Raw genomic sequence first — 22,020 nt, 5'->3', positions numbered from 1 at the left:
TTGGAGCTCAAGCTATGTTGCCCATACTTTCTATATGTAAATGACCAAGTTTAAAGGCACAGATCAGTAATTCAGTTGGTAGTTTAATAGCGACTTCAGCCCTAGCTTAATTTCTTGAACAGTTTGTGTCTCCCTAAGTATACCTTGATTTTCACCAGAGGTTTATTCCCACTTACTATAGACATGTAATCAGGTTAACTGGCGAATCTTACAAATTCTGACCTTGTGTGACCAACAGTTATCTTTCTTCATTCAAAATGGAGTTAGCAATTACAGTAATATAGATTATGGATCCCAACAGACCTGAACAGAGTAACTGTAAGGGTAAAATTTAAAACTACTATTAAAAGTATAGAGTTTTATTACATCATTTTCTATTTTTAAATATGACTCTTAATTTCAGCCTCTAAATGGAAACTGTGTATATAACAATGATATTATTATATGATACTAAAACACATAGTTGAGACATAACACTAGATTGATAATAAATGTGTTAATCAAATTACTTTTGAAGATGACTTGGAACAAATTTTTTTAATAGTGTTAGTAATTGGGGTCTTTATGTAGATTCACCTGTTCCACTGATATTGCGGTTTTGAGGGTGAGATTTGCTGCACCAACGCAGGTCAGTATGAGAAGGGCAGGAAACACCTTTACCCACAGTCTCCACACTTGTCAAAGACAGACTGAACACGCTAAAGAGATTGTAACTCGATCTGGTTATTGAAGCAGGAAACAACTCTAAGCAACATAAACAAAAATGAAGCAATGTGCTATTGCCATTCTTTGTCTTCTTCTATGGACTGAATTCATTTTTGCGAGTAAGTTTTTTTTTTGTTTTACAACATGTTAAATTTTCATATTATGTTATGTTGTTTAATCTTCTGAGCTTAATGTTACCATGTAAAAAACAAAATAATAATAATAATATCAGCTATCTTTTGTATATTATAGGAAGATTTGTTTCTTCATCATACTTCTTTACTATGGTTAGGTACAATAACACTATTTTATAAAAATATCAACACATTATAAATTTGATATAAATCATCATAGAGAAATATTTACTCAGTGCTTGTGCCTTTTCATCAGATTATATTTAAAACAATGAGCAGAATTTTTATTTGATTGAGAAGTGTTACACAGCCGCGCAGAGCTAGCATCAGTGTAGATTTTATAATGTAAGCATTAACACAGACATAAAAAATACATTAGAGAAAAAGACGTGATTGAAGTATAATCTGATGATTACAGTATTTTCAGTGTAGAAAGAAGTTTTGAGTGTCATGCTGAAAAGAAAACCAAAAACAATAAAAAAAAAAACCTGAACAGAGTTAAATGAATGGCAATAATAAGAATGTATCCCTGGTCTGTTACATACTAAATAGTTCATTCAGGTTACCAACATTAAAACAATATGTATTTGTGCTGCATGTTTTATTCCTACTTAGACATAAAATACAAAAGAGTGTATTTTGAAGGAGGTGAATGATTATTATCGCCCAATTGGATTTATCCGTTTATGAAGAACAACCTGATTTATCAGATTTCTGTTTTATTAGGATTAGGAATCTCGATTTAAGATATAGCAAGCATCAAAGAATTGTTTTGAACAGAGATTGCCTCTAGCACATTTATTCTTAGAAACAAACCTCTTCTTTCAAATTTAAGCTTGTAAATTACAATGTGGCAGATAGGCAACTTATTCTTTCATTGTTGTGTAAGTTCATCTCTAATGTGATTGCATCTGTTTCTGAACAACTGAAAAAGAATTCCTAGCAATTAGACAATCCTTCAGTGGCTGGGTCTTTTCCTGCCATCTATTAGTTTTGATGAACTGAGCTAATACTGTTAAAAATCTGCTGCTCTTGTATTAACAAAGACACAAACATTAATCAATTTGTAAGCAAATGATACCCACTGGTTAAACATTATTATTATTATTTTATTTATTTTTATTATATATTTTCTAATGGGCTGGTAGATCATCTGTCATAAGGATATGGCTAGGGAACACATGTCAACAGTGCAAGTCTGCAAGTAATAATTGCAAAGACTAAATGTTGGAGGAGACATATGACTCATGCATTGACACTTTGATGATATCATCAATGACGTTTTAAAGCTTCAGCATTGGATCAAACAAATAAAAACACATAATATTCCAATTTGTTTTTGAGCACAAGACATAAAGTTTAATTTTGTTTAATAAGAGGTCATAGTGCTGCATTTTTGGCATCAGCATAGCAATTGTTATGTATTTTTTCTTTGATCTGAGCATTAATGAATAGACAAAAAGAAAAACAAAATAATCTAAAAATGTCATTGTAAGGTAGTTAAATTGGATGAGAAAAGCTCTTGACCAAAACCCTCTACAAGCTCAGCAGTACAAGGCCCTGTGACACACTTTCCATGCTCACATGATTGATTAGTTGGAAAATAGCAACTTGGAGAGACTTCAGCCATTGGTCACCTGATGTTCATACTACCTCTGAAAAAGCAATTAACAATAAACAAAAAAATTAGAAGAATGAGTAAATCCTTCTTATCAATGAAATTTGGGTACTCACAACTTGAAAGGGTCTTAAAATGAAAAACTCACATTAATCTTATATGACATTTAAAATGATACTGTATCCTTCATGAATACTGCTAAGTTATTAAACATAATATGCAAACTGAAAACAAATAACAAGTATTGAAAAATTATTCAAGGCTCATGCCATGGTGGGTTCACATCTTCTCTGTTTCCTTTATGGGTTTTGCTCAATGAGTTCTGATTTTCCTTTCTTGTACCAAAGACACTGAGGTGACCCATTATGATAAAGTGTTGGTGTGTGTAAAAGAGCACCCTGTCACAAATCAACGCCTTGTCTAGAGTTAGTAAGCTCCATGAAGTCCATTTTTTCTCTATTCTGTAATGGATAAAATGATTCAATATATTGGGGTTATTTAAAAATACTCCCTGTGCCTCATTTATCATGCATGTTTAAGCATGCTTAGCATCACTCTATCAAAATTACTTATTTGGTCATGTAAAAAACTGATCAACAGAACAGGAAAATAGCACAATTCTTCATCTCATGTGCATTTTGTACTCAATATGAGAGGAGGCACTATTTAGAGGTCTCTCCAACCTGGAATGACATCACAAACAATCCAGAAATACAACAATTATTGAGTTTTAAAAATCAAAACACAAAGGAGTGATGAAGATAGGCCAGAGTACCAAATAAACAATAGATAAAAACAAAAGGTTTGGTTCTTCGGGGTCAATATGTCCCAGATTTTGCATTGTAAAGTATGTTAGGTTTGATTTGTCACCATTCTCCCACTTTTAAAATAACATAAAAATATTTTCAGGTTTTATTCCTTTCCCTCACTGTCTCAGTTTCTCTTTCAGTCTTTCCTCATAACTAATAACTGGAATAGATCTAATAGCTCTTTCTCTCGACTTGCTCTAGTTCATTCTATGTTTGCTATTTGGAGACTGCACACAGTATCCCTTATTTGGCATCACAGTTGCACTGTACATCTTAAAATAACTTCCTTTACTCTGAGCTCAGGTTAGTGTGCCTTGTAACCCAACAATCTATTTGCCTTGTGTATGATATTGAGATGTGAAAAATGATGAATCAATTCCACTTTAGAAGTTCTTCTCATATGTTGCACAGTTTAGCAAAATTCCCTCCATTGTGTGATTATTTGTAATTATTTTTCTTCCTATGTATACAAGTTCACATTTATTCATATTAAACTTTTGATTTCATATACTGTATCTGCCCTAGTCTGAATTTTATCAAAATCCATCTGTATTAAATTTATAAATTCTAGATTAGTGTTCTACCTTTTAGTTAAATTTTCATATCTATATAGTTTAAATAAACTAAAACACCAGTAGCCTCAGGACAATCCCTTCAAAATTCAGAAAAAAACAGTTTTGAACCAATCCTGAAGTCTCGGTTCTTTTATTTTGATCAGCCCTCTTTCACAAAGTACTTTATAATCCTTTGCATCCTAGGAGAATCTTGTCATCTTACTCCCCTGGAAGCCTGAATAAGTTCTACAATAGACTAGCATTAATAAAAGGTTTTGGTTTACTTTTAACCCTTTTAAAAATGTAACTTTTAATAATAACCTAAACTGCACAATCGTTTTCAGTTTTTAGCATACAGTATGGCGACAGTGTCAAATATAAAACTTAAGTATATCAATAACAGAATGTTTGTGTTTGTCCTAGTGGTATGCCCTGAGGTTCTGTTTAATATTGCAATAGCCTGCATCTGATGCAAACCCACCAAACTACTACAATGTATTGTAGTAATAGTATAAGAATTACTTTTAAAGAATGACAAAATTTACTAGGCAAAATAAAGTCAGAAAAAGCAAGTAAAGAAAACAAAGGGTTATGAAATAAAGTTTTGCTTTTGCCTCTTTAACAGTTCCACTGACACCAATGTAAAATGTAGAGGAAACGTGTCTTTGCCTTGTCCTTCCTGTCTTAATTTTATAACTTAGTATATGTATCTTGTTTTTTCCATGCAGGTTTTGCTCCTTCATCCCTTGATTGCTGCACAAAAATATCAAAAGGGGTACTAGATGAAAATATTCAAAAAAGAATAAAACAACATTATTTTCAAAAACGCAGTGTGTGCTCAAGAGATGCTGTTGTGTAAGTATCATCATGGATCAGGAAAAAGGAGAAGGGGTTAGAGAAGGAAAGTTTACAGAAAATAAGGAAGACAAAAAGAGTTTCGCCCACCATTGAGCAGCTATTGTACTCAATTCTTTAAAAATCAATCAATCAATCAATCAATCAATCAATCAATCAATCTATCTATCTATCTATCTATCTATCTATCTATCTATCTATCTATCTATCTATCTATCTATCTATCTATCTATCTATCTATCTCTTGTAATGGATTGCAGGCATCGTTCAAGATTCCTTACCTCACCAGGAGGCTGGCCCAATGAATAGTCAGGGTGGTCCCTGCCACTAACCAGTAGAGGGACAGAAGTGGATATGCTAGCATCCCGGAAGGACTTGTTCATGGATCCTTACCTGGCTAGGATGCAAGTGCAATGGAGGGACAGGGAGTGGCAATCTACTTGAGTTTTTTACTCCCCCAAAACACCAGATGGCAACATCTCTGGGTTACAGTGCCTCTATGGATACCCACAGGGCATGTTGGAAACTATAGTCCTGTGGGACAGTCTTGTATGGGTGTGTGTGTGCCGACAGGCAGCACTCCAAGGAGTAATGAATTACATATCATGCAATTTCCGCTTTCAATCTCAGAAGTGGTTCTGATCGGCAGTGTCGTGGCATCAGAAGTACTGTCAGGTCCTGCAGAACGGATGCAGCTCTGCTTCATCTGTGAGAGTCGGAGTCAGGAACAAAGCTGGAAAATACTTACCAGGGAGAAGTGGAGGAGAGAAGAGTGAAAAGAGAAAGAGTTAAATTGCCTTGCTGTGTGTATAGGGAGAAACTTGTCAAAGTTAGTTTGTTAAATAAATATTTGTATTTTGAACCCAGGACTCTATCTATCTATCTATCTATCTATCTATCTATCTATCTATCTATCTATCTATCTATCTATCTATCTATCTATCTATCTATCTATCTATCTATCTATCTATCTATCTATCTATCTATCTATCTATCTATCTATCTATCTATCTATCTATCTATCTATCTATCTATCTATCTATCTATCTATGTAGGAAGACACAGTAGCATAGCAGTTAGCATTGCAACCTCAGTATCCCGTGCCTATTTGGTCTTTGAGTGGAAATTGTATGTGCTAGGTAAATAATGGGACTTGTCCTTTAAGCTGTGGGATGTATTTTACTGTAATGTAAGAGTTCAGTTTATTTAACTCAATCAAGCAGTTAACGGAGAAACCTTCCGGTCCACAGAAAAAAAACGAATACAAAATTTTCTTCACCCCTCTTTATGTAATTAAACTTTAGTTTCTACCCCTAAAATTTTAAGATCACCTAGTGAGAGACAGGTATTTAGGGAAATGAGGGAAAAAGGAATTTTGGAACAAAGAAAATTGTCTGTATCTTAACATCAGCAAAAACCAAGAGACTAGTTATTGACTTTTGCCGCACCAAAGAGCCTTTGTGTCTGGTCACCATTCAAGGAGTGGATGTAGAGTTGGTCCATTTCTACAAGTACTTGTGGGCCCACATTAATGACAGGTTGGACTGGTCTCTGAATGCAGAGGAGCTATATGAGAAAGGGCAGAGCAAGCTCATTTTCCTTAGGAGACTGAATTCATTTAATGTGGAAATGACATCCTTCATATCTACAACTCTGTGATGGCCAGTATGATTTTCTACACTGTGGTGTACTGCGCTGGTAACATCACCAAGAGAGGCTCACAGAATCAACAACCTAATTAAAAGGACAAGTTCAGTTATTGGACACTCTCTGGACCCACTGGAGGTACTAGCAAAGGAGAGAGTGAAAACAAAACTGAGTGCCATTATGAACAAAGCTGCACATCCTCTCTCTGACATACTGACACTGAGGACTTTCAGCCAACAAATTATTCAGCAGGTGTGTAGCTACTAGGACTCATTTATATAAACAGCAATACAATTGAGTAATGAGGCAATTGAGTAATGCCTCAGTGTGACATTGACAGCCAAGTCAGAAATTTCCTTTTCTTTCTTTTTAATTTTCTTGGTTTATAGTCATTCTGGTGTGTGTTCAGACCAAAGTGCATGTGTATTTTTATTTTTTAGTTACTTATTTATCTACAGATTTAGTACTTACTTATTTAAAGAGCTTCTGTAAAAAGCCAAATTTACCCCTTGGGACAAATAAAGTTATATCGTCTGTGTATCTATCCAAAAGAAAATTAGCAGGAGATGTAGAGGTCAACTGCGGTGGGCTGGCGCTCTTCCCAGGGTTTGTTCCTGCCTTGCGCCCTGTGTTGGCTGGGATTGGCTCCAGCAGACCCCGTGACTCTGTGTTAGGATATAACAGGTTGGAAAATGAATGACTGACTGACTGTAGAGGTCAATAAGAGCAGATAAAATTGTTATGTAGTTACAAGCAAAAGTCAGTAAAGCAAAAGAAGAGAACAGAAGAGAACAGAACAGAACATTATAACCAACAGCAAAGACCTGTTAGGGTTCTCTTACGTTGCTTAAACCGCTCTTTTGCATCACATATTTTCAAGTTGTTCCATGGGTGTTTGATGAGATTAAGGTCATGGCTTTAACTGAGCAATTCAAGGACATTGATTTTTTTTATTCCTGAGATTCTTCATTGTATCTTTGGATCATTAACCTGATAATATTTGTAAGATTTTTATGTATGATGTAACTTCCACTGCTTGATTAATGAACCAACAGTTCTCATTGTGAAATATGAGATTTTACATTGTACTAGTTTCAGATTTCTTAGTGGACTGAACACGTTTTAAAGTAACTGTTGGTTTTACAGGGGTTTTCCTTTCATGACTTCTTTATGTTTGATTACCAAGATTGGTTGGATTGCCTTTTCTAGTTAAGTACAGCATTAAGTAGATTCTAATTCTTCATTATGGAGCTAACAGCTCTACCCCAGGGATACATATTGACATAAGAGGTATGGAAAACTAGGAAAGGGCTATCCCAAATGTCTTGTCAGGTCTCCATCTTTAAAAGCCCTTGAGATAGTATAAATCAGAGAAGGCCAGTGAAGCTTCACAGGAAGATTGAGCAATGTCTGTCTGGCCAGCAGTGAGTAATAAGGTACTATAGGCAGCAAAGAAGTTCTGTTTTGTTTAAATAATGGCAAATAGTTCAAAGGCAGAGATTGGTACTTGGGGTTTCCACACACAAACCTACATTTAAACTTTTTTTTTTCTTTTCAGGTTTATTACACAAAAAAATAGGACAATCTGTGCTGATCCAAATGCAGACTGGGTGACAGATCTAATTAATAAACTGAAAAATCCTACACCTACCAAAAAGATCAAGAATAATGAAAATAAAGGCCAAAGAAGTAAAAAAAAGGGTCAAAGAAGAAGAAAGGGGAAAAATAAACAGAAGAAAGGGAAAGGAAAATCACAGCAGAAATTAACAACGTTAAGCTCTACACAGTGATGTGAATTCATGAAGAAGACAAAAGATTTAAGCTAATATCAAGAATATAAAAAATAAGTCCATCCATGTTTATTTCTGTTACAGTTTAAATTTAGCAACATTTTAAAAAATATATAAATCACAGAATTTAACAACTGCATTTGCGGAAAGGTCTGGATTTAATATGTGCGTGTAATGTTTTAATATAACACATATACTGTATTTAAATAAAACTGTATAATAAGAAAACATTTTGATACTTTATTTTTTTATTTTCTTAATTTTCAATCTTTTTTCAGCATACATGTCTGTACAGTATGTGCTACAGTGGACTGGCACACTGTTTCTGCCAAGATACTGTGCTGCCAAGAGAAGAATTGTAAATGGATGGATAAATTGATAAAAGTATATAATGAGAGGGAGCAAGAGAGCAATTTCATTTCATTTTCATCACTGAAAACGATGCTATTTATTCTTCTGCTTATTTTCATTTTGGTAAAACATGTGCTTGATCATTCTGGCTATATTTGGATTTAGCTTTTATTCTAATTTTGAAATTGAGCTAAAAGTGAAAACATACAAGCACAAGCTGAAAACCATTTGATCTTTACATTGTATATTTTTTATTTTTGGTGTATGATCTCCTCATGGTTTGAAAGTGATGCTTGAAAGAACAAGGGGATGAGATTTTCTACTTTCCTTCCAAAACAATTCCATGCCTTTTACAAATTAAGTCTTGGAATAAGCACAATGTACACCTCAAAAGTAACAGAAAAGTAATGGAAAATAAAAAATAGTAGATTCATGAAAACATTAGGATAACACTTCTTGCCAGGGAAGTCCTTCTCTTAGGAACATAGGGGACAGCTTAGATTTCATTTAGATGTGATTAGTGACTCACATAAGGTATTTACTCTAACACAAACTATAATGTTACAGTCTTAGAGTATTGCTGTTCTCCAACATAAACATAATACTGGGTTATATAACAGAATGTTAGGTTATATAGCACAATGTGCAGAGTAAAAGTCCAGGAAGGTTATGCTCAAGCTTTTTAATGCACCGGTGATGCCTCATCTGGAGTACTGTGTACGGTTTTGGTCTCCAGGCTACAAAAAGGACATAGCAGTGCTGGAAAAAGTCCAGAGAAGAGTGACTAGGTTGATTTCAGGGCTACAGGGGATTAATTATGAAGAAAGATTAAAAGAGCTGATCCTTTTCAGTTTAAACAAAAGAAGATTAAGAGGAGATATGACTGAAGTGTTTAAAATTATGAAGGAAATTATTATAGTGGATCGAGATTGTTGGAAACTTGTTAAGGGTAGATTTCACATAAGCATTGGGATGTTTTTCTTTACACAGAGAACCATAGCCACTTGTAATATGCTTCAAAGTAGTGTGGTAGACAGTAGGATTTTAGGGACTTGTAAAACTAGACAATGTTATTTTAGAAGAATTGAGTGGACCCATTTTGGGCTGAATGACCTTGTTCTTGTGTAGATTTTTCTAATGTTCTAATGTTCTAACAGAAGGAAAATTTGGATCTGTGCTGAAAAATAAAATATGTGTTAGAAATGTCTGGATGCCTGGTATAAAATGCAAATCTTTGTAAGTGCCTCTAAATCTTTTCATTTTCTGTACAGAGTTTAAGTAATTAATTTTAGCTCAACAGTTATACTCTCAAAAATGCAGAAAAGTTAATGAATGAGAATATTTGAATATTTTGCAGACTGTAAATAAATCCAGTGTGCATTTTATGTTGTTATACCATTAATTGTAGACATAGTGAAAGTAACATGTTTACAACGGAAGGATCTTTCTCTTGTTGGATGGAGTCTGTGGGGTGTTTTCTAATGTCATAACGTGTTAACCCTCATCAGTGCCAGCTCTAACCTTTTTGCTGCCCTAGGGAAAAAGGAAAATGTCACACCCATACCACAGAGTCTTGAAGGCATATTATTGTAGTTTTGTAAAGTGATCCCCATTAAAGGATCACATGAGTTGTGGGAAGAGTGTGTTCAGGAAAATCATGACCTGGGCACAAAAGATCACCCACAGCCAATGTCAAAATGTTGCACTCTGAAAACTTTGTCTGCCTAGTTAACCACCTGGTCCATCTGAATGGTAGAGCCGGCTCTGGACCTCTATAAAGGAGTAAGAAATAGCTTGTAAAATCCAAAACTGAAGCGCATGAAGGAAGCTTCTAATACTGCCAACAAACTGCCTTCCCAATAATTTTTTTATGCCTATATAATTTCTCATTACACATGTCAACAGAAATCTTCAAAAATTGAAAGACCCTCAACCACAATTCTGGTTTGAAATATTTAAATAATTTAAATTTGTGCCCTATTCACTCAAGTATTTCTAAGTGCAAGTACAATACAGTATTCAGTAAAAAAAAAAAAAGTTGGGTTGAGTGTTTATAATCATTCCCAGTCAATTTGTAATGTACATATAAAAGCAAAATATACAGTATGTCACAAAAAGCAGACACAAGAGGTTTGGGGCAGCCACCCATATAATATTCCCTGGCTGCAAATGGGTAAATTGCTAACACTGATGTGCTCAGAATAGAGTCCAAAACAGAATTGATTAGGTTAGTCAAATATGGCGGCTTTAAAGGCCAGAAAAGGAAGTCATCGAGGGCATAAGTGGAAGTGTCCTCTTCCACAGGTTCGGAACCGGAAGTCTCTTCGGTCATGGGTTCTTTACCGGAAGTGACTTCATCCAAGGGTCCAGAACCAGAAGTAATGTCATCAAGGGCAGGCGGAATTTACTGTGAACAGTCTGCAGGAAAGTGATAAATAAAGGTCAGTTCACACCGTCACCCCGTGGTCTGGCATGGAAATACTCTAATTTAGACCATTTAGCTGCCTCCCATGCGTACTTGTGTGACAAGTGATATAAATTTATGACACAGGAGAATAAAAAGGCATGGTGTGAAATATAGGTGACCCAAGGACACCCAGACCTCCGCATGAGACATGAGCTGCCCATAAAGGATAATTTACGAAAGTTTGGTATGCTTCTACTACAATTTAAATTTTAATATAAAAATAACATTATAATACTATTCTTTTTGCCTACAATTTTCATTGTAGATGCAATTTCTGTTTCAGTTATACTATACATGCATTTGCTATCAAGTCAATAGAATGTGGCATAATCACATAGTGTCCAAATGTTTTGAAGATTTTAAGTGAAAAGCACACAAGGATACAAGGCAGTGTAGGTCAAGAGTTTTTAGTCCACAAAAGTCACCTGTGACATTATTATTGTCTCTTTTCTCAATGTCATTTATGCAACAACAAAAGAAAACAGGAAGCCTTACTGGCTAATTTTGGTTTTGCAAAACAACCTAACCTGAGTCATTTGTCAATTCTGTTAATGCAGCCCCAGCTTGTGTTATTAGAATGAGTTCTTCAGACTGTATTTCAGGAGCTGTGGACTTGTCACTTTGAGCCTGCTATTTCTGCTGATCATATTTCCATGTTTGCTTCACAGAGGAATAGCCTACTTTGGGGTAATTCTGCACTGTTCTACCTAATATTGCAAACCAGCTATAGGAAAATAATGGAAAATGTATAAGTTTTGGAGACTGGAAGATTTATAACTTTTGGAGATTCATCAAAAATGGAAGCAAAGAGCCTTCTGTTCTCAGAAAAAGGTTTACTGATGTATACATTAAAACAGAAGTAAATATCTATGGGCAGAAAATTATACTGGAAAAATCTATGTCGATGCAACAATATATTACATAAAAAGGCAATTGAGGCCACAGAAATCAAGGAAAAGATGTTTCTCCCAACAAAGAATCATTAAGATAACACTAATGTACCCTACATCTGCACAGTCTGACATTTTTTTTTGCTTGATCTAAAATATTTAATTTTGCCCATATGGAGAAGTTAATCACGTCCATTGTACCTCTAAAGGCTAGTTTATACTTTACGCTCAGAATGCATATGTGCATGCAACATGCCTGCCACATGTTCCCAGCATTCATTTGACACATCTTCTGAGCATGTCCTCGGAAATTAATGCAATGCACACGTGAGTTGCAGCAAAAAATTGAGTTCACGTTGGAAAGTGACATCAGAGTCTTTGTTTAATATCAGGATGTGACACTTGGAGATCCTACTGGATTAATGTGAGTGCTTCGATGTTTGATAAATGGTTCGATGTGATGAAGCAAATCAAACTTAAATGCTGACATACAAATGTATTCATGGTGGTTTTCTTCATCTATTTCTTGCATAGGCAATACATACCATCTTATGTGCCGTCTTTTTTTTTTTTTTTTTTCAGAAGTGTATTTTTTTTGGAAGTGTATTTGAGCTATAGACAAAAACAATTAGGGACACAGTGAAGAAAAAAGGGTCTATTTTATGATTAAAGTGGAAATTTTGGCTTTAATCTTCCAATTTAATCCTGTAGTTTATTTTGTCATTAAAGCAGACTATTGTAAATATAATCTTAAATCCAACTCAGTTGTTAATCGCGACATGCTTCTGGATTTTCCTCCTGCACTGACAGCAGCAGCAGGCAGCAATTGGCGCACAGAACACATTAAATTTATTATATTCCAGCTCTCTGCACATTTAAAATCCTTATATTATTACTTGATATCACTTTCATTATGAAATGTGTTATAGCATGTATGTTACATTTTACAGATAAATTGTTAACTTCATTTTAATAATTAATACTGTTAAAAATAACAAATGTGGGGGCAGCATTGTGGCAGAGCAGTAGCCCTAGTGCCTCGCAGTAGGAAGTCACGTCCCTTATGTTCACTGCCTGGAGTTTGCATGTTTTCGTGGAGGGTTTTTTGGTATAGCAGGTCCGTGGCTCTGAATGAAAGGCCAGTTTTTTAATAATCCATTTGGCTGTGATGGGCAGCATGGTGGCACAGTGGGTAGTGCTGCTGCCTCGCAGTTAGGAGACCCGGGTCCTCCCTGTGTGGAGTTTGCATGTTCTCCCAGTGTCTGCGTGGGTTTCCTCTGGGTACTTCGGTTTCCACCCACAGTCCAAAGACATGCAGGTTAGATGCATTGGCGATTCTAAATTGTCCCTAGTGTGTGCTTGGTGTGTAGGTGTGTGTGTGTGTGCGTGAGTGCGCACTGCCCGGGGTTTGTTTCCTGCCTTGTGTTGGCTGGGATTGGCTCCAGCAGACCCCTGTGACCCTGTAGTTAGGATATAGCAGGTTGGATAATGGATGGATGGATGGATTTGGCTCTGTCAGTCTCCATGGGTGCAATTGTGCAGCCACGGGGAGTTGATGAGGTATATGGGGGCAAGCTGCACCAGCACATGAGGATATGATTGTTCTCAATTGCTTAATCGGCTTCCTGTGGTGTGTGATTAAGCCACTGCACCCATGAGCCGGCACAGAGAGGGAGGAGAAAAAAAGGAAAATGAAAGGAAAAAGGGAGGAAAGGCTTGGAGAGCGAGAGTGCGGCATTGGGGCAGTGAAAGAGAGTGAACGAGCCAGCCAGCTGAAAGAGATTGGTCAGCACAGTCCGGGGTCCTGTGTGGAGCAAAGGATCGGCGCTCGAGGGACGGATCATGCCCACTGACTATGTGGAGGAGTGGGTTCGATCGAAGTGGTATCCTCACTGGGGAGATGACTAATCTTGGTGATTCCGGATTGGATCTTTTGGTGTGAGAGTGTGGATGTGCAGCACAAAGATAATACTATAAAATAGTATTTGTAATTACATTACTAACATCATGTTTTAAATTATATTTAATGCGTTATAAATTCATTTTGATCATTAACATCTCATTTCGCCATTGTTTTATACATTTTCTGAACCCACTTTTCCCTCATAGGACTACTAAAGGCAGAGTCCTTTGCAGAAGTAATGAGCGTAAGACAGAAAAAAAACTTAGATGAGATTCGTGGTCATTGGATCATGGTCATATACTGTACCTGCACTCACTGCTTCTGCATGTTTACAGAAACCAATCAGCCTGGTTGTATGTCTTTGGATTGTAAGAGAAAAGCATTCCCAGCCATACAAACCTTTAAAGAAGATGTAGCCTTCAGAGAGGAGGTTTTTCAGCAAGGGTATTGAGTCAGAGTTCAGGTATTGTGTGGAAGTACTGTTAAATATTGGTATTCTTATTATTTTATATTTACACTTTGTAGTTTCAATTACAATGCAAGGAGGAATATTTTAAACTACAATATTATTTAGGCAGGGTTATTAAATTAATTCATCTGTGTATGACAAATAAAAATAATTAAGGAAAATATATTCCACATCATACACTATGCAATGTAAAAAAGTAAAAAAATAATAATAATTCCTTCCAGTGTTTATTTACAGCACATTTTATGCAATTTCTTTTTTCATGAATTATGTATTATTATGCTACCATTTTAATAAGTATTTTTCAATTAAATACATTACTCCTTTTTGACTAAGTCCATTATTGTAACATTAATTTCGTATAATGTTGATTACAAAGTATTAACCTCTTATAATTCAACATCCAAAAGAGGAATTACATGTAATATGTAAAAATAAAGTGTAAAAAAGGCAAAAATTGTCTGATGAATTTTAGAATGTATTTGAAGAAGTGGTGGAGTCTTTAGTGCTGCTGCCTCACAGGCCTATAGTCTGGGGTTCAGATTCCAACACTGTCACTTTCTGTCATCAGTTTGAACAACCTGCCATGTGCAGTGGCCTTTTTTTTGGAATGTATGATTACTACTAAGTAGGGAGGATCAGAGCAAAATCAAAGCAATTAATATAATATGGATAAAGAAGCTGCAGGTTGCCTGATAATATGCAGTGAAACAGTGGTCTGCAGACCACAGGTTGGGAACCACTGCATTAATTTATCTAACTAATAATATCTGTCTCTCTTTGCTAATGACTACTGAAACATGCAAGTCCATGCACTTTAAACATCACAAAAAATGAAACAATGTGGTGCTGGTACCTGGTCTGTCTCTGTTGGCAACAGATCATTGTGAAACTTTTGATTTTGTAATCATCCGATAAAATACAGCAATAGCGATTTAAACACTATGAAACAAAAAAGTAAAAGCCTTGCAGTTTCTTTCTGCTCTGGAAAATCTATTGGTTAAGAACTCCCTAAATTGAAACAGCAACACTTCAAACTTAGAATCAAAGGGATCTGAGCTGAAAAAAGACAAGCCATAATAATATGGGCAGACCACTCAAATTACATGCTCTGCATGTCCTGTAGCAACAACAACTTCTGTGCAGCCAGGTTTTTGCTGCTCAGCACAAGGCCAGCAATAATTGAACAATTTTCTACATGATTCTCTGTATCTTTAAAACAGGAGCATCATACTGCTAGCTTCTTTTCCACAAAGTGGAAGGGGCACACCTTATAAAAGAAAATAAAAAGAAAATATCGATGCAATATAATGTCTTTTGAACAATACAATATTAATATTGAATTCCTTTTTTCTTTTTAAATTATGGTGTCCAAGGTTTATGGGCGCAAATGGTCCTGAACATTTGGTATCTCTTCTTTGGTGTGCTCTGCATGGCCTCGACTGGGAAAAGAAACAGAATTATAAATACATAATTTAAAAAAGCAACAGGTGGTCCACATTTTCATATGAGTAGCAAAGTTCAAGCCCCATTTTAAAACCTGATAGTTCAGGTTGCACGTGTGCACAATCACATGCAATGGTATAGAGAAGACTGCAGGGTCAATTGATCTAGCCTCTCAGTCAAGGATTGTTACAATCATAAAAAGTTAACATCCATCCATTTCCCAACCCGCTGAATCCGAACACAGGGGTCTGCTGGAGCAAATCCCAGGGCACAAGGCAGGAACCAATCCTGGGCAGGGTGCCAACCCACCGCAGGACACACACAAACACACCCAGCCCAATTTAGAATCACCAATCCACCTAACCTGCATGTCTTTGGACTGTGGGAGGAAACCGGAGCGCCCGGAGGAAACCCACGCAGACACGGGGAGAACATGCAAACTCCACGGAGGGTGGACCCGGGAAGCGAACCCAGGTCTCCTAACTGCAAGGCAGCAGCGCTACCACTGCACCACCGTGCCGCCCAAAAGTTAACATTACAGAGGGAAATGTATTACTTATTATGTACAACATCTCACTCTTAATGCAGAAACACCACTGTGACTGAATCTGTGTGGGATTGATTGCAGCTGTGTTATCTTAGTTTTCCATGACCATGCAATGGAATGACTAAGTTCAGAAAATGATAAAGCTACTTTGGGCATCAATTTTGGTATACTGAATTATTATGCACATGCAGAGGATAAAAGAATTTGTTAGACACACACACACACAAAACTGAAGGCTCTTATTTCCTTGAGTTTTAAATTATATAGTCTTGTTGTTTCCTGACAGTCCCTGGTAGTACTCCATTTGTAACCCAAATTTTTTGCTTACAAATACATTTTGTAAACTGGTTCAGTTAAAAGACATGATTTTTGAGGCCCTATACAACATAGTAATAAACTCATGGCTCCTTTAAATGTAAGTGCATTTCGTTTAAAGCTATATAATTATGTTGCTTTAAATTTTAGAAATAGAGAAAATATGTTCATCCATTACTTGTTAATTTGAAAGGCACTATTAAACTATTAAAAGATTGGAAGAACACAAAATTATTTTTATTTTGACTAAATGAGTAATTGGCAATAAAAAAATGCACCAATCAGGATTTACAGAGTGAGCACTATAGCAGGGCAGTTTACTAAAGTACTGTGAGGGATTGCTGGCCGTATATCCCGGCCAACACCCCCAAGCCGCCAGATGGAGCCATCCCTGCAACATGGAAGGGCCCCCGAATTCCAGCACTGCATCATGGAACTTGGAGTTTGTCGTCACAGCCTTGCTGGATACCATGGGGGCCACCGGAGGACGCTGCAGGGAGGCCCAGGGACTTATACTTTCCATATAGCCCGGAAGTAATTCACAATCGCGGAAACGGAAAAAATGATATACTTCCGGGCTGATGAAAAAGAAGAGTTTTTGATCTGACCCAGAAGTGCTAAGAAGTCGCATTGACTGAGGGTTCAGAAGCACTTCCGGGTCAGGGAATATAAAAGGACTATGGGACTTGGGAGGCAGGGTGGCTAAGCGTCTGGGAGAGTGGAGGATTATTTGATTATTGTTTATTTGGAGTATTGTGGAGTGGAGGGTGCTTTGTGCACATTTATTATTATAATAAATAACATTTTGGACTTTTATCTGTGTCTGACATCTGGTCTGAGGGTTCAAGGGAGCGAGAGCATCCTAATCTGTCACAGTACTAACGGGTTCATAAAATGTAGAAAATCAAATAATGTAAGAGGTTTACAGGAACAGATAAGAGGTCACTAGAAAGGGGAGTGTGGAAATCTCAATATCTTTGTAAGAGGATGAAGGTCCAAGTCTTTAGAGTCCTGGTGCTTCCTGTCTTGCTATATGGTTACAAGACATGCCCTGAGACGAAGACTGGACTCCTTTGGTACTGTGTCTTGATGAAGAATCCTTGGGTACCATTGGTTTGACTTGCTCTTATCGAATGAGTGGTTGTTCATGGAGTCGTGAATGAGGCACATTACCTGCATTATGAGAGAGCATAATTTATGGCACTACGGCCATGTGGCATGATTCTCAGAGGGTGAGCCAGCTCACAAGATCCTCATTGTTGACAAACCGAGTGTCTGGGACCAGGCTAAGGGGACGCACACATAACACCAGATGGCTGATACATGGCTGATGGCAGATACATGGTCATTTCTGGAGGGTGTGACTGGACTGCGTGTCTGCCTGGGGGGTTGCCAACCGGGATCTCTAGCTGTTTCATCGTGTGGTGGGTGCAGCAAGTGAATGCTCCCCAACCTGACCTGAGTTTTTTTTTTCTTATTTTATATAGCAAATTTTTTGAAAAGAAGATGCAAAGTTTAAAAAAAGATTATAGAAATTGCACACCTAAACCACTAAACATTGTGAAAGCCAACAGGGTGCATACCACTCCCCAAACCCCGACACATACAGGTTGAGACACAAGTTCAAAACATCCATCCATCCATCCATTCTCCAACCCCGCTGAATCCGAACACAGGGTCATGGGGGTCTGCTGGAGCCAATCCCAGCCAACACAGGGCACAAGGCAGGGAAACCAATCCTGGGCAGGGTGCCAACCCACCGCAGGACACACACAAACACACCCCACACACCAAGCACAACACTAGGGCCAATTTAGAATCGCCAAAAGTTCAAAACAGCACACATTTATTTTTCAGTGGGGAAGTGTCTTTCCCTTGCTCCCCTCTTCACAACACAGTACAAAGCACCAAATACATTTAAACACAGTTCTTTCTTCTTCTTCTGTCTCTTTTCTTTGCCTCCATTGCTCCTTGCAAGTTTTGTCCTCCACCACCCAACTTTGGCTCATGAAGTAGTGGCTGCTGGCTCCTTTTATTAAGGCACCTGGAAAGTGCTCCAGGTGCTCATTAACCCAGTTCCGGCAGTACTTCTAGGTGTGGCGGAAGAGCTGCATTCAGGGCTTAGCAGCAGCTGCAGCACCCCCTGGCGATGCCCATAGAACCCAACAGGGATTGTCACACACGTGCGCATGGGAGGCAGCTAAAGGACTTGAGTAAGGGCAATTCTGAATCAGACCAGGATGTGACAGAGTGCGCTGATTCTTCTTCTCCCTTTCCTGCAGACCATTCACGGGAGATTCCACCGGCCCCTGTCACATCTAGGCTCGAGCCTATGGTTGAAGACCCTCATGAGCCCGACCCCTTTGACCTCACTTCCTATCTTCCCCTTTAAAAGCCTCCACCTTTTCCCTATTCCCCTATTCCCTCAGTTCTGTTTTGGACTCGATTTTGTGAACATCAGTGCTCTATTCATTTTTCGACATTGCAGCGCAGGATACCAATTATACGGGTGGCTGCCCAAAAACCTTGCTATGGCTCTATGTGGCGTTTGTGATAGGATGCACTGAACTCCAGCTCCCATGAAGCCCCCGTGGGAATTCTAGGCACCGCTGCAACCCACGCGGGCTAACCATCTAGCGCTCCGAGGGGGATAATGCTCTGAATACGCTCCCTCCCCGGTCCTTCCAGAGTGGAGGGGGTCCCAGCTGGGCAAGGGCCCCGGCTGTATGCCATCACATTTTCTAAATTTTAGTCAAATAAACCTGGTAAAGTGCAACATCAAAAGAAACTAGCTGTACTCTGTTACCATCTTCAATACTGGTATGCCTCTGGTGTCATGAACTGCTGGTTCTGGATTGTTGTAGATTCAGAAAATGACAGCTTCCATTAACAAAATAAATAAGAGATCAAAGTGGCAGTGATAGAAATGTTAGCAAATAATGCTAATAATTGTGTAAAGTCCAAAACTAAAACTAAAGTTAAAATCATGAGCAAAAATTAATAAAGAACATAATAAACCCCCAGATTCTTACCAGCTTGTTAATCCTATTATTGTGAGGCTTTTTTAAATCTTTCCATTTCTACAACACAGATAATGCAAATCACAACAGCAAAGACCCTAATTAAAACAAAGAAATAAATCTGTATTACTGTACTGTGGTTTACTCTGGCTCTTAAATCTTAAATCTTGAATCACTCTGTAGGCTTCCAGTTGAGTTCAGAATCTATTTTAAAGTCCTACTTTTAACGTTTACTTGCAAAAAAAATTCCATTACATTTGGCAAAAATGTGCACAAAGATATATGACACAAATGGCTATGTAAAGAAGGCTCTGGGATAGGTTTTCATAGTTTTACTGCAAAAAAGTCAGTAAGTCATATATGATAATTGTCTGTGGGATATCATTTCAGGATAGTTTGATGTGCCTGGTCTGAATGAGCTGTAGCTGTGCTACACTAGAGGACAGAGTTCAGACATGTTTAACAGAAAACAAGTGGTGCTCAGATTCAGGTTGGTGGACCTGGAAGAAGTTGTTATACTTTACTGATTTCACCTAAACAATAGCAATGCCTGGGGATTGTAGGCTGAAAACAATCTTTTCAATGTATAAGATGAAAAGCTTGATGACTCTGGACGTACCATTGAGTGGCAATGTTGCTGTCAATGAGAACTATCTGGAGTCTGCTGTCAAATACTTTAGGTCCCCAAACCATGATGTAAGGTATTGACAATGTATGTCTTTCTGTAGTGGTCTCTGAAATAGTCCTTTTTCTTTGCCTTTTATTGACCTAATATTGGCCGTTCCTTTGACACAAGCCCAAAAATGAAATTATGATGCTTAATTTCATCATGGAAAAGCAAGTGAATGTAGTGCATATGTTGACCTTCTGTCATTGACCATATTTTCAATTGTTCATCCCTTTAGCTAATCATTGGTGCCATGCTTGCATAGTAGAGGCATTCTGTACCAGGTTTCTCATGACATGTCAGACAGACATTTACTTTTGTGTGTAAATGTAAATATTTTTTTTTACATAAATATAGGCCTGTAATCCCATAACTTATGTGAAGTGTTCAAGTTGTGAATTATATTTTGTATTTTTCCTCGGAATCCAGATGTCCTGTTAGGGAGGTGATCAAACAAGTTGACCCACTTCTTTTTTCCTGGGAAGACTGGAAAGGTGTGTGATTAGCAGAGATATGGAAAGTGATATCCATTCTGAAAACTAAATGGGAAATATGTTTGAGGCTGTGCTTTTATTCCCCTCCTTCTCCCACATGAGCTTTTACAGTAGATACTGGCAAAATACAAAGCTGTCACATGTGCTAAATCAGTGTACATAATAACCCTAGGTAAGTTTGTGTTGGCTGATCGAATAAAATCTTATTTGGTACTATGGGTACATCATTCAATTATACATAAAGAGAGGTTTTTGGTTAGGATATTTATATCATATTCATATGGACAGCATTATACATGATACAGGCTTCAACAAAAACCACACAACATCATGTAGTTAAAAACACTTTTCATGACATATATGGCTCTTACATATTGTCTGTCAAAGACTGCTGCAGCTCTACTCTGAATGTTTTCCTCTGAATGTAATGTCCTTTTAAAGTGCACTACCGAGTTCCTATGTTTTCTTGCACACTCCTGCTGACAGCTGCGGGGAAGTGAAGTCCCCCTCAGCAGCTACTGGCACAGGTTCATGCCAATAATGAATCTTGTTTTAGCTGAACACTTAAAATATTAACTGGCTGAACTCTAACAGCCTAACAAGGCAAGATGGACTTCATTATATCATTTTTACAGATACACAGGAAATGCCCGCCAAAACAGACTGAACTGGAAACCAAAATGGCTGATTTATATTCTTCCCAAACTGAACCACTCTCAGTATCACAGTATCAGCAATTGACGTTACACTCTTCATTATCTCTGAGACGGTGTCTCATGCAGGCAAAGTTCTGATTTATTTGTTTCCTAAGAAATTCTTTGTCTCTCCCTTGACGTTTCTTATTTAAAGATGCCCTACTTTCTTGCAGTGGATTGCTGCCACATCAAACATCTAGGCCCTACCGAACCTGCTCCCAGACATTCATCTTGTCACCCATTCAGACTGTGAAGCCCTTGCAGATAGCCCTGTCTGTAAGCAGCTCCTTGCATTCCTGCTACAAACCTTTCTTGCAAGTGAGTAATGGGCACTAAATAATGTAATACTTTAAAATGTTTCAACATTTTTCTTTCTATATACACCCCCATCATTTGGATATCAAACCAATACTTTTAGGGGGAGTTCACTGGGGGGTTTCAGTGGCATTAATAGTTAACTTTGACTTTCTATGACAGTGGACATTCAAAAGTTTACTTTTTATAGGATTTGTGTTACGTGGAGGTTTATTTTTCTTATTGTTGCATTACCAAATGATTATGTAGCTTAATATTCATATCACCTTACTTTATCATTGATTAACTTGAAATGTTCCAGAAAATTTAAAAGCACATTAATGTCTGTG

At 37.4% G+C, this 22,020-nt stretch overlaps 1 protein-coding gene across 1 annotated transcript; it reads left to right on the top strand.

The window, feature by feature from the left end:
* Window positions 1–682: 682 nt before the first annotated feature.
* On the top strand, window positions 683–8,340 carry LOC114644043 (C-C motif chemokine 4-like). Its single transcript, XM_051922077.1, has 3 exons — window positions 683–824; window positions 4,549–4,675; window positions 7,881–8,340. The coding sequence occupies exons 1-3, from the start codon at window positions 764–766 to the stop codon at window positions 8,110–8,112; spliced, it is 420 nt and encodes a 139-aa protein (XP_051778037.1). The 5' UTR covers window positions 683–763; the 3' UTR covers window positions 8,113–8,340.
* The last annotated feature ends 13,680 nt before the right edge of the window (window positions 8,341–22,020 follow it).

Source organism: Erpetoichthys calabaricus, chromosome 2 (assembly GCF_900747795.2).
Source record: "Erpetoichthys calabaricus chromosome 2, fErpCal1.3, whole genome shotgun sequence".
Lineage (NCBI taxonomy): Eukaryota > Metazoa > Chordata > Cladistia > Polypteriformes > Polypteridae > Erpetoichthys > Erpetoichthys calabaricus.
The sequence above is the reverse complement of the archived record's forward strand: the minus strand, read 5'-3'. Positions and strand labels throughout refer to the sequence as shown.

Excerpts from the sequence above, each read along its gene's own strand:
- LOC114644043 (XM_051922077.1), top strand. The coding sequence starts at position 764 with ATGAAGCAATGTGCTATTGCCATTCTTTGTCTTCTTCTATGGACTGAA. Across the intron at positions 825-4,548 it reads GACTGAATTCATTTTTGCGA|GTTTTGCTCCTTCATCCCTT; the intron begins GTAAGTTTTTTT and ends TTTTCCATGCAG. Across the intron at positions 4,676-7,880 it reads TGCTCAAGAGATGCTGTTGT|GTTTATTACACAAAAAAATA; the intron begins GTAAGTATCATC and ends TTTTCTTTTCAG.